At 52.4% G+C, this 13244-nt stretch overlaps 1 protein-coding gene across 2 annotated transcripts; it reads right to left on the reverse strand.

The window, feature by feature from the left end:
• Window positions 1–910: 910 nt before the first annotated feature.
• Window positions 911–4572, reverse strand: Kcnj12 (potassium inwardly rectifying channel subfamily J member 12). 2 transcript variants are annotated; one of them, XM_038328420.1, is made up of 2 exons: window positions 4323–4572; window positions 911–2253 (listed from the first exon to the last, which is right to left on the reverse strand). In XM_038328420.1, exons 1-2 carry the CDS (start codon window positions 4570–4572, stop codon window positions 911–913), a joined length of 1593 nt encoding a protein of 530 aa, XP_038184348.1. The 2 variants fall into 2 exon arrangements, with proteins under 2 accessions (XP_038184348.1, XP_038184349.1); XM_038328421.1 differs by lacking the exon at window positions 4323–4572 and adding an exon at window positions 4267–4288.
• Window positions 4573–13244: the final 8672 nt, after the last annotated feature.

Genomic DNA, 13244 nt, shown 5'->3' on the forward strand with positions numbered 1-13244 from the left:
AAAAATGACTGAAGCCAGACAACCAGAGTGTCTAAGGCACAACTCAAACTGTGAGTCCTACGGGGGTGGGGCTGACCCACTTCCTGGGAACGTGGGAACCAGACCCCGTGCTAATTTCCTGAGTGTCCCTTCCTAAGAAGCACCCACTCTGGTGTTTCCTACCGGCCCTCACTGCAAGGGGTGGAGACCTTGGGCAGACAAGGAATAAGGAACATGGGCACGGAAGGGGCCTCCCCCTGGGTCCTAAACCCAGCCCTGATCCAGCTGAGGTACAAAGGTAAACACAAATGATCAAGCCAGGTTCATCCTAGTGGGCCCCCACCCCCAGAGACATCCAGACACTTTATTAGAATCGTTAACATGGTCACAAGCCTGATTCACCCTTGAGCAGGACACATGAGGGAGACACTAGACCTCCAACCAGCTGCTTGCCTGGCAGCTCGGAGTAGAATTCTAACTGTCCCCACACCATGGATTTTAAAAAATGCAACCACATGTTAGTTTTTTCTTGTGTTTCGTGGGTTTTTTTGTTTTGTTTTGTGTTTTTGTAAACAGTCTTATCCAAGTTAAAAACCAATGAGGTGTGCATACACAGCTTTCTCCCATCAGGGCTGGGACCTCTCCTGAGCTGCTTCTGAGGCCCCCAGAAGAGTCCTCCACCCCTGCTGTTCGCCTTACCCCAAGAGGTCACCACCTTGCCCATAAATATACATCTGAAGCCATGGGCCGTTCATTCTGGTCACCCGCTCTCTCACCAACTTCCCCAGGCTATTGCGAAAAAACATGGAAAGACTAAGATGCTACTGAGTTTGTGGCCCGAGGCATTTGGCTTGCTCTGCTCAAACCCAGGTCTCCAAGGGACCTGGGACCCATCGTGGTCAGGGCGGTGCTGCACCCAAGTCAAGGGCACTCAAATCTCTGACTCCCGTCTGTAGGACCGCTGCTCAAGGGCACCACTGCCAGCCTGCAGTCGGTCAAAGTCATGCTCCGGCTGAGGGCTGCGGCCATCCCTGTCTGTCGCCACCTCATCCTCCTCGTCTCGGCTCAGGAAGGCCAGCTCGTTCTCATAGCAGAAGGAGTTGGCACTGGGCAAGAGGAACTTGTTCTCCACCAGGTCCTTGGCGCTGCAGCGGGGGGTAGAGGGCACCTCATAGGTCTTGTGGAAGTGTGAGTAGTCAATCTTGTACTGGTTCTTCTCCTCGAAGAGCACTGGCTCAAAGCGGTGGCCCCACAGGATCTCATTAGCCAGGTAGGAACTGCGAGCCTGCGTGGTCATGGCTGTAGCCTCTACCATGCCTTCTAGAATGACGACAATCTCAAAGTCGTCTGTCTCGAGGTCCTGACGGCTAATGCCAAACAGAGGGCTGGCCTCATCAATCTCATGCAAGATGGTGATGGGTGATACCAGGAAGATACGGTCCAGACCCTTATCAAAGCCCACGTCAATGTCGATCTGGTCTAGCGGGATGTACTCACCCTCCTCCGTGACCCTGGGCTTGATGAGCTGAGCCCTCACGTGGGCCTCTACGATATGGCTCTTGCGAAGGTTGCCCACGCGCCACATCAGGCAGAGCTTGCCGTCACGCAGAGCCACGACAGCGTTGTGGCTGAAAAGCAGAGTCTGTGCTCGCTTCTTGGGCCGTGCCATCTTGGCCATGATGGCACCAATCATGAAGGAGTCAATGATGCAGCCTACAATGGACTGTGCCACCACCATGAAGACAGCCACGGGGCACTCCTCAGTCACACAGCGGAGCCCGTAGCCAATGGTGGTTTGTGTCTCGATGGAGAAGAGAAAGGCCGCCATGAAGCCGTGGACCTGCAGCACACAGGGTGTACGGCCACGGCCCTCGGTTGGCTCCAGGTCTCCATGGGCGACAGCAATGACCCAGAAGATGATGCCAAACAGCAACCAGGAGGCAAGGAAGGCCAGGGAGAAGATGAGCAGCATGTAGCGCCAGCGGATATCCACGCACGTGGTAAACATGTCAGCCAGGTAGCGCTGTGACTTCTCATCCATGTTGGCGAATTCGATGTTGCACTGGCCGTTCTTCTTGACAAAGCGGTTGCGGCACCGGCGCCGTGTGTGCACCTTGCCGTTGCCGAAACCGTTGGCACCGGACATGGTAACCAGGTGCAGCCCGTCCTCCTCTGATGAGACGATGCTGTAGGGGTTGGCCCGGCTGGCTGCGGTCATCCCGGGGTCTGGTGGACCCTGGCCTGCCCCCAGGCTGACTCCAGGCAGGGGCACTTCTGCAAAAGAGAGGACAGTGGGTCTGTCTGGGCAGGCAGCCAGGGCCCAAGACGGTAACTGGCAGACATAGCCCCCGTTTAGTCACCACAGATCCCGTCTTCCCTCCCACTCGAAGCCTGCTCCTCAATCCACCTTCTCAGCTTGGAAAACAGGCTCCCCTGGCTCCCAGCAGTGCGGCTCCAGCCAGAAATCTTGGCTTCCTTTCTTCTTACTCCTATCCCAAGGGCTCTACTTTCAAACATATTTCTATTTCTCCCACACTCATAGCCTAAGTCCTGGTCACCTCCAGCCTGGACCAAGGCAGGGGCCACCTCACCAGGCTCACTTCGTCCTCCTTTACTCCCAGTCCCTGAAAGGGACCAAGCTAGATCCCACCCTTCCTCTACTCCCAGCCAGTGGGCTCTGGAGCTGCAAGGCCTGTAAGGCAGCCCCATAGCTTTGTTGCCTAGTTGAACACACACGCACACACACCCCAATACCCACACACGCATACATACACACATGTGCATACGTGTGTGTGCGTGCTATTCCCCCACCTGCTTCCCCTCCTCCACACAAACACCCTACCAGATCAGTGCTGCTGTACATCAGACTGTGCTCCCATGTTGCCAGGGCAGGCCTCCCCATGCCCCAGAAGAAATGCACACATGGTTTGGACCCACACACTGCACACCCCACCCAGCACGGATCCTCGTGAAGAGCAGCAATAGCAACGATCATCAAAGCTGTGACATTGGCCTGTCTTTCCCTCACACACACACTGGTAATTTATGTCCCTCGCTGTCTTACCCCAGGTCTATAACAGGTCTGCCAAGGCCCAGACCTCATCATGTCTGACATTCTATGTTCACTTTGCCCATCTTCACGAAGTCCACGACATCCACTTAGCACCCATAGGCTACACCCGTGACTTTTCTATCAGGGAGTCATATGGTATAAGGGGCAGCCCTAGAGTAGACACCCAGATTGGGTCTCTTAAGGTTTCCCTAACTTCAGAACAGGCAACTCCCCCGCCTCTGCTGAGGACTACAGGTCCAGAGACCTCACACGTGTCACCTGCTTCCATTACCACCTTTGGTCTCCTGTAGGGAGCACCGTATCTCCAGGCCAGCCTAGCATACACTCTTCTTAGAGAAGGCCTGAAGAAAGGGACCATGGCCAGCAGAACAAACCCAGGCTTTGCACATCCCCATTGATCCATAAGGACCAGTGGCAGGCTAAGCCAGGGATCACAGCACGGCCTGCCCCTGGAGAAGCTAGCCTGTCTCAGCTGGGCCGAGCAGAAAGTGGGTGTCCTCTGGTGTAGCAGAACATTAATGAGCTGGACAAGCCATATCTCCCCATCACAGGGATGCCATGCACTCCAAGACCTACCCAATTATATCACAATTTAGATTCCAATTCCAACAAAGCCTTGGAGCCCTCAGTCACCTGAGGTCACTAGGAAGACAAAGAGATCCTAGAAGAAGATCCCATGGTAGCTGGGCACCTAGGACAGGCTAGATGCGATCAGAGCTTCCTGTCCTTGGACTCTTGAAGGTAGTAGGTCTGCCCTTTTTTTTTTTCAGACAAGGGGGCTTAGAACAGGAAGACACTTCCCCAGTGTGCCTGTAGGCACAGATAGCAATGCTGGAATTCAGCCCTATCTGGACAGCACAACCCCTGGCCACATCTACATCAGAGGCTCAGAGGGACACAGCCTGTAGACTCTGCTAGCAACACAGTGGTATGGGTGGAGACCATTAGACCAGCCAGATCGGGAAGCATTCCCCAAGTCTATGTCATAAGCCACAGTACTGCTGAGTCCTGAAGCCTGGCAGACACCGACAGGGCCATGAAGCCTGAGAACCACAGAAAGCCTACTAGGATGGGGAGAAACACACCCAAGATCCTGGAGTCTTCCTCTAACAGCCATAGGGGGTTCAAAGAGGAAAAGGAACTCCCAAGCAAGACATATGGGCATCAAGCAGGAGAGCTGAGATCCAAACCTCATGTCTAACACAGTTTCCTACCCATGGGTCCTCATTCTGTCATCCTCCCCTACGGCTGCATCAGTTGACCACCTCACCATGGGTCTGTGTAGCTGAGGCTTGGGGCTGTAATGGTGGATGCTGTTTCTGTCTGGGCCAGGAGGCAGAGGGTTGGTGGGGCTGAGGACCCAGGGGACCATTCTGGGAAGACATCTCAGCCCCAGATTTCTGAGCCTTCCAGGGTAAGGTGGTCAAGGTTGGGGTACTCAGACGCCGGGGGGAGGCTGCCAGATCCCAGGAGCTAGGCTTCTGTGACCTAGAGGCCTTGAGGGATGTCCAGCGGGTCATGGCGGCTCTGGCTCCCTCTATGAGCAGCAGCTGACCTGCAGGGAACAGAATCACAGGCATCAAAGATTGGGGAGCTCCATCCAGAAACCCGCTCCAGGAAGGCAGCCCTCCATCTGGCCAGCCCTATGGAGCTGAGAGTGTGGCAGCCACTTCTAGAACCATCTAGGCAGTGTCACAGGCCTGGGAACTCCCACTTCTGCTGATATTCCACCAAAACCACAGAGAAAATCAGCTTCATCGAGTTTAGGCTTGTCCTGTACCTTGAGCCAGAAACTGATGATGAGCAAAGTCCCTTGTCCCCAAACACCCAGAGAATGCACACGAGCCACAGAAGCAGACATAACCCTAGGATGTGGAAGACCCCTCACATGGGGGATGGTAAGGACAGACCCAAAAGGAGGACCCAGAAGCAGGAATTAGTGCCACAGAAGGCCAAGGGTCAAAAGGAGACCCCCACACCAAGGCTTGAACAACAAGAATGTACTAAAGATCTCTAAGAAACATGGGGCAGAGCCTCGGCCAGGGTCATGCAAGCTGGCAGGCTCTTGCTCAATGGGCAATGTCATGAGACTAGGAAGGAAAATCAATGAGATTTGTTTCACTTGAAGGGGTCTAAGCAAGAAAAGAGGCCAGCACCCCACTTCATAGGTGGAGAAACTGAAGCAAAGGAGAAAACAATGCTCAGGCCAACACTGAAGACCACGTTAGCAAGGCCTAAGCTGGCCAGGGGCAGTTCTGAACACTGCCAGGAGGGAATGAGGAAGCTCAGTGGAATACAGTACCTGAACCAGACAAGGAGAGTCGAAACTGGACAGCGCTCAAAATGAGACCAGGCACAGCGGGTAGGAGAGGCCACAGAACCCGCAGGAAGAAAAGACCTGTCCTGGACCAGCTTCTTGCCCTGGCATCTGCAGACGCAGCCTCTCGGCATCCAGTAAGCTTGGAGCACTGGCCAGGGCCGGGACTGGAGCTCTGAGTGAAAAGAGCTGCCACCTAGCCTAGGGTGGGGCCTGGGAGTCACTGGGAGGTACCTCCGCATGGAGCAGGACATCCCATGTCAGTCTCCAAGGCTCTGGACACCTCAGGTTTCGCTAACATCCGGGAGGAACTGGGACAAGGCTTGGGCCTATAGTCCCAGATGTCGCCTAGATAGTGACTGCAAAGAAACTGGCCCTGGAAAAGGAACATCAGTGAGGCCTCTCCCTTGGGCTCCTCCAGGATGAGGAGCAAAGGTGTCAAAAGTTATCAACTGCTGCTCCCTTCCAGACATTCTCCTGAAACTCTGAAATGCTCGCCCAGGTAATCCCTGTAATGACCGTGACAACTAATCCCTTTTCCAGGGAGGAAACTAAAGCTCAGAGAGACTGAGTCACTTGTCAAGAGACACACAGTCTCTAAGGAGAGGAGTTTCTGTCCTGGAGAGCTGGGATGAAAACATCCATCACTCCAGCCTCCAAGAGCAGGCTGGAGGGGGGAGGGGGCATCACGTTCCACCACCAGTTCTCCAGACTCCATTTCTTACCCATCTGGTAATAACACATGCACTATGAACAGTCCCCAAGTTGTCAGTCAACAGCAGACTTTTAAGGGACAGGGAACTCTTGGAGCTTCCACATCAGAAGACTTCTTGGAGGTCATCTGTGCAGGGAAGGCAAGTGTGTGACCCGCCTGAGCCTGTTCCTTTCACCTGTGCCTGTAGCAGACCTCAATCATCAAACACAGAGCCTTGTCCCCACTGTAGTCAGGAGCAGCTAATGCAGTCACTACCCAGAAGTCTTAGCATGAGAGGTTCCACGAGGGCTCCCTGCCTCAGTCACAAAGGAAATGGGAGACCAGGCAGGCATAAGGCACAAAGTTCTCCCTTATGTCAAGCTCTGCCCAGAGAGCAAACCTGTGGCAAAGGGGGTACTTGTAGAGGTCGCCCAACAAGAGCTAGGGGACACAAGACCAGAAAGGAAGCTGGGCTCATTGCTGAGAGTTATATTAAGTAAGGATGTTCAGGGGATGGAAAGTTGAGAGGGCTGACATTTCTTTCTCTAAATCTGGGACGATGATTCCCAGGCCATTCTTCCAAGCCAGACTCCCTGGTCAAATCCTCAGACAACCTTTGCCCTCTTCGCTGGCAAACATTCAGGGTCGGTGCACACACTAGGTTGAAGGGAAACAATGGTCACTCCATGTTGGGGTGGGTAGGTCAGTGATGGCCCCCACACCCACCCCCAGGCCTCACCGCTTCACAGTCCCTGCCATGATTCTAGCAGCCACATCAACATTTCTGCCTGAAAGCACTCTGCCCATGGGCAGGGCAGGCTGGGAACCAAAACCACCAGGAGCTCCACTCCCTGCCCCTGGCATGAGATGGCTCTGAAGTCTATGTTCCACGTGTCACCTTGGCTGAGTCCTCAGCTAGGATCCCCCAACTGGTTAGATCCCCAGCTTGTTCTAGCTCCAATCACCTGCCCCCCAAGCAGTAACCCTATCGATAACAAATCCTTACCACCCCTTACCTGTTCCTCCTCGCCTTGTCTCTCTACTCACTCCCCTTTGAGATTTCCTCAGCTTGTCGCCCATGAAGCTCCCTACACTGGTAGCTTTGTCCCTGGACTCTTCTCATGGGGCCTCTGTGTCTCACATCTGCAAAGCCTCCTTGAGTTCCAATATCCCCTTCTCCAGGATGATCGCACCAGTAGACGGTACAATCCCTCTTCTCCAAGATGTCCTCTGTCCTCTCCCACCCACTCTATGAAGATCTCTAGTCTCTGTCTCTCTCTCTGTCTCTGTCTCTCTCTCTCTCTCTCTCTCTCTCTCTCTCTCTCTCTCTCTCTCTCTCTCTCTCTCTCTCTCTCTCTCTCTCTCTCTCTCTCTCTGTTCTTCAGAGTAGGGTTTCCTCTGTGTAATAGCACTAGCTATCCTGGAACTTGCTTTGTAGACCAAGCTGGCCTCGAACTCAGAGATCTGCCTGCCTCTGCCTCCTGAGTGCTGGGATTAAAGACATGCACCACCATGCCCAGAAACCTCTGGATTCTCTTGTCCTAGTTTCTACACATCAGGGCCAGAAGCTACTTCTACATTGTTTGAAAGCGGTTCTTATCCTAGCCCCACCTCGGATCAGCCTTGGAGGCCCAGGGGGCTGGTGCCGGCCTTGACACAGGAACTGAGATGTGTTTCCACACAAAGATTGGCAGGACAGGCAAGGACCTGGCAGTGCTGTGATTGAGGAGACAGATACAAGCACAGGCGGGTTGGTCAAGCAGATGGATGGCTAGACCGGGCTGACAGATGTGTGGGTGTCTGGGCAGGAGTGACCAGATAATGGGTGGTTTGGTGGGTGGATGGATGGTAGAGCAGATGAATGGGTGAAGGAAATGAGTAATGAATGGATGGGACGGGCAACTAGCACATCAGGGCGGGTGACTGATAGATGGGTGTTTTGGTGGTCAGATGAATGGACGGATGGATGTGTGTGGATGGGGCGAGGTGGGGAAAGTCGGTGGGGTGCGGAGCAGGAATCAGGTGAGAGTGGGAGGTGGGGGGTGAGAGGAACGGGGTGTCAGGAGCTACTGGATGGATAGCAACAGCTAAGTGGGGGTGAGCGGAGGCACCAGTGTGCATCCGTGGCTGGATGATGAGCTACACAAGTACACATCAGGACCTCACCCCCACCAACTTGGAGTTTCTCTAAGTTCAATGCCAAGGGGCAGCCACTGTCTTTAGAAATACCCAAGTAACTGCTGCCCTCACTCAAAGCCAGCGGAGAGGGGTGGAGCTTCCAGTTATTGGACCCGGAACAAGACAGTCACTACTGATGACGGCAAGTGTCGTGGTGCTCTCCAGGCACAGGGTAGGCACCTCACACACATGGTCTTGCAGAATCCTCATGGGGCCACAGGTCTGGATGACTACTCTTCCCTCTTCAGAGAAGCAGCAATGTCTCCAGGGTCATGAAGAAGCTTGGGGCGCTATGCCTATGTTCAAGTTACTCCTGCCAGGCTTCCCCAGTGTCACCCCCAGATGGCGGATAATGTGATAGGCAGTATTCCCATGGATGGTGTGTAGGTGAGCAAACAGAGGACAGGGGGCAATAGCATTTCAAAGGTGCAGACAGGAGCGTGCCTGATTGCACACACACATATCCGACAGGGTTCAGAATCAGTTTTCCGTCTGTCAAAGGGGCACCTACCTCTCGACCCATCTGACAAGTAGATTTGGAGAGAGGATGATGGGAAGGGCTCTCTGGAGGCCAGGACCTTGAGATGCTGTCACCTTCCCCACCTCCCAGGCAGAGGTCATGGGGACGCCCAAGCCAGCTCTGTCACACTGGCTTTTCTGGTTGGGATTAAAGAAATGGTCAGTGAGTCACCCCCACATTCTAAGCCTCTGGGGCAAGCGACAATGGCAGGTTTGGAGATGCAGAGTTATATTCAAAGCGGGGCTCTTCCTCTTACAAGTTGTGAGGCCCTCAGGGAGTTACTTCCCCTTTCTGTAAGCCTCTTCATCCCTCATTGCCATCTTTAACGCCACCTGCGCCCAGGTTTGCCCCTCAGCCCTTTTACTCTGAGAAATCAGGATCAGGAGGCAGGGCCAAATGTCACACAACTGGGAACGTCCATGGCAGGGACACCCTGCCTGTGAATTGTGGATGAGTCCAGACTGGGCTCGGACCTATGTGCACTACTCATTACAACCCAGACTTGAAGGATGGCTCCTCCCACTGGGCACAGCAGGAACCTGAGACTAAGAGGTCAGTCACCCAGGTCAGAACTCTGTGCAGAGAAGCTACAGAAGGTTCCAGAGAAGAGTGAGGACTGAGAGCTACGAATAATTTGTTCATCCCACTTCCTGTTGGCCACCTGGCTACGGCCAGGCTCTCTCAATCTGACTCTTCACTGGGGCTTCCCCAGACCCACAACTCCAGTCCAAAAACTCCAACAATCGTTCCTCTTTTTATGAGGAAACGGGCTTATTACAGAGAAGTGACTCACTCAGGTCACAGAGCCCGGGTGGTGGATTTATAGATATATGGTCCAGGGCCCCTACCTTGCCCTACCCTGCAGCAACTACAACAGTTTACCAATAAGCTGCCCCCTCGGCTCAGCAAGAGCCTCTTCCCAGGAGAAGTCGCCATCCCAGATAAGAAGGCTGAGCGTACAGGGTTGGGCCCCAAACAGTCGCCAGCCAGTGCGGGGGGAAAAACTCAGCTGGCCCAGGCCTCTTCTCATGCTAAGCCTGGAAGGCAAAGTTCTGGAGGAGGCAGGCACTTCCTGAGGCTCAGGTGACACACCAGGCTCTAGCCAATATCCCCATGAAACTGAGCATGGCGCCAGGAAGTGAGAGCCAGCCACAGTGCAGGGGATGGGGCCTGGCCCAGCAAAGAGTAGAAGATAGCATGTCTGCAACGATGCCAATTTCTAGAGGGCCCTTCCCTGGCTTCCAACTCCATACATCTCAGCAGGTGCCGCGGGATGAACAGAACCCTGGCTCTCCTGGCGTGCAGCAGCCACACGGTAAATCAGGGTCCTCGGCAGTGTTCAAGAGTGTTGGTTCAGGATGTGACACCCTACCCGGACAGCTGAGGGCAGAAAAGAGGCTCCACGTGCGTGTCTGGACACTTTTTGGGAGACATCCAGCATCTCCTCAGGGTACACTCAGTCCCCTTGCTCCCCGTTACCAGGGCACCTGAGTCTCAGATAGTGTTTGGCCAGATGTGACTGAGGGAGTTGGGAATGAGTGAGACACACTGACCCCAGTGACATGCTGTCCTAGGTGGCCAGGAGGAGTGGACAGCACCCTGGAAGCCTGAAGTTGAGGCCAGGACTAGAGGCTGTGGCCCCATCAGGGTAGACAACGGGTACCAGATGCCAGAGAATGTTTCTATGATATTTTTATCTTGAGAACATCCTTTGGAAGTTGGGGAACAGAGTGTCCTTGGCTCCAGGACCCTGGGAGTAGCAAAGGACAGGGACATCTGAGTATCCTCTGCCAGGACAGCAACAGTTGCAAGGCCCCATCCTGGAGTAAGGAGCACCTGGCCAGTATTTGGGTTTCATGGGTCTCTGGGTTCTGTTCCAGCTTGCTGCGTGTCCAGGGAGGCAGATCTCGGTGTCCCTCTCATACTCCTGCTACTTTTCCACATTTTCTGGGTCTGTTCAATGCCAGCTCAGTATTGGGAACTTGAAGAAGACAGAGTGGACCTCTGACTTCATTGGATGCTTTACCAGCAAGGGATGAAGCAAGGCAGCTAGATTAGAGACACACCAGAGCCCTGGGAGCCTCGGAAGGCTCTGGCCTGTTGTGGAGAACTCGGGAGCTTCCAGAGGAGTTTCATCAGGCCTAGGAGAAGTGCACCGTCACAGGGACCATCCATCCTGAGATGGCCAAACAACAGCAAGGGTAGGAGGGAGCCAGAGATGTGTGTAAGTCTCAGAGTCTCCCAGATCTGGAAGCAGAATCCAGCTCTGCTTCTCTCACACTGGGCCTTGGCAAGCTCTTCCACCTCTGAACTTTCCTGAGCCTGCCAGTAAACCCAGGGGCCTTCCGACCCAGCAGTCCAACAGCCTACAGAACCCGGGGCTGAGAAAGTCTGAAGGAGCACACTGTTGTCAACCTAATTACAGGGAAGGTGAAGCTGTATTGAGAGTTCCAAAGGAAACAGGCCCTGGTCCAAGGTTACACTAACAGATGAAAGAAACAGAGGCCAGAGAAGCCTGCATGTCATACTGACAAGCTTGGACTTGATCCCAAGAGTTGCACAGATCTCGAGAGCCATGATAGAACCTGAAAATCTTAAGTTTCAGCAATATGAACTGGATTCCTGCCCCTTCCAGTGTAGCCCTGGGCAAGTTGCATCATTTCTCTGAACTCAGTTTTCGTACCTCCGGTACAGGACTAATAATAGCGCCTGCCTCATGGGGCTGGGATGGGCTCTCAGTGAGTCAGCCCATGGGGATTGCCCACAGGAAAACCTCCTGCCTGATCACTCTGCTCATCACAGCCCAGGAAGCTCACGGGGGCCCTGTAGGGCATGGACCAACCCCTGTCACAGGAAGGAGGATCAGATAACCGGATGGGTATGAACCCCAAGAGAGGGGCCCAGGGGACAAAGGCCTGCCAATGTCTAGTTTCCTTGGTGTCTCTTTTCAAACTTCAACTAATCTTAAGTCTCAGACATTTCCTGAGCACCTTGTAGGGGCTTGCACAGAGGAGCGAGAACTTAAGAGAAAGAAGAAGCAGCCAGACAGAACAAGGAGAAGCCTGGGGATTTTGCCAACATAAAAATGTGTATCAGAACCAGAGAGATGGCTCAGCAGTTAAGATCTGCTGTTATTGCAGAGGATTCAAGTTCAAGTCCCATCACCCACGTTGGGTGATTCACAACTGCCTGAATATTCAGCACCATGGGAGTCAACACCATTTTCTGACTTATTTTTTGGGCACTAGTACACATGTCACACACACAAACACACACACACACAAACACACACACACACACACACACACACACTCACACTCACACAGAAATAAATAAGTCTTCAAAAACTTTTATGGTGTTACTTATCAAACCTATCACAGTAAGTAAAAAGCAAGTGATAAAGAGCCATTAATTGATGAATGGATAAGGAAAATGTGATATAAACATACAATGGATTATCACTCAGCTGTAAGGAAACTGAGGGAACCACAGAAAGTTCCACATGTGGCATCTTCTTCAAGAACTAGTGCAGGCCCAGGTGGAGACCAGATCTAACTGAGGACAAGAGTCACAGATATATGGAAAGTTCCTCAGCTCAGTGAAAGTTGCAGACCCAAGCAGGAAGCCTGAGCAGACACACGACAAGATCTGAGACCCAAAGGCAGACTAGTGACAGGATCTCTGGACCTAGACAACCAACCCACAGAGGGAAACAACACCTCAGTCCTCCAACTTAGCTCTTTCCTAAGCATTGCAAAGGCTACCACTGAAGAAAAAGGAGACTTGAATTTATACAAAACACAAGGAAAAAAGAAAAAAGAAAACCAATAAACTAGCTTCAGGTGGGCAAATCCCAGTACAGGAAGCCAAACAACATGAGAAAATAGAGACAACATACCTGTCTCAAAGATCAGTAAACCCATAGCTAAGGTCTCAGATATGGACAATTTGAAAGAATTCCAAACAAAGAATTTTAAAGAATAATTATAATTATATTCAAACAACCTAAAGAAAACATGAATGTATTCCAAGAGAAAAAAATGCAAAGAGCTGAATAAAATAAGAAAGTCAATCCAAAATATAAAAATTGAATTCAAGAGAGAGAATTGATGAGGAAAAACCAAACTGAAATTATGTTGGAAATGAAAAACTCAATAAGCCAAAATAAAAGCTCAGGAGACAGCCTTAGCACCAGAATGCATCATTCTGGTGCATCAGAGCACTGAGGCCGGGAGAGAAGGGGTTGGAACTGAACCATCCAGTAAAGATCAGTGATTTAAAAAAGAAAAACACAAACACGACACAAGAGGCCTCTGGAACACCTGGGGAAGAACAAATCTTTGAATTATGAACACAGAAGAAAGAGGAGAATACCACACTGAAGGCATAGAAAATATTTTCAATAAAACCAAAGAAGTAAAGTTCCCAAATACAGAGAAAGGGGCACCAGCCAGAGTCCAAGAACCCTACAGAGCAACGAAGA

This window comes from Arvicola amphibius, chromosome 4 (genome assembly GCF_903992535.2).
Source record: "Arvicola amphibius chromosome 4, mArvAmp1.2, whole genome shotgun sequence".
In the NCBI taxonomy this organism is placed as follows: domain Eukaryota; kingdom Metazoa; phylum Chordata; class Mammalia; order Rodentia; family Cricetidae; genus Arvicola; species Arvicola amphibius.

Coding starts and splice junctions, on each gene's coding strand:
- Kcnj12 (XM_038328420.1), bottom strand. CDS start 4,572: ATGACCCGCTGGACATCCCTCAAGGCCTCTAGGTCACAGAAGCCTAGC. Junction 2,254..4,322: donor CTCAGCTACACAGACCCATG/GTGAGGTGGTCA, acceptor TCTCTTTTGCAG/AAGTGCCCCTGCCTGGAGTC.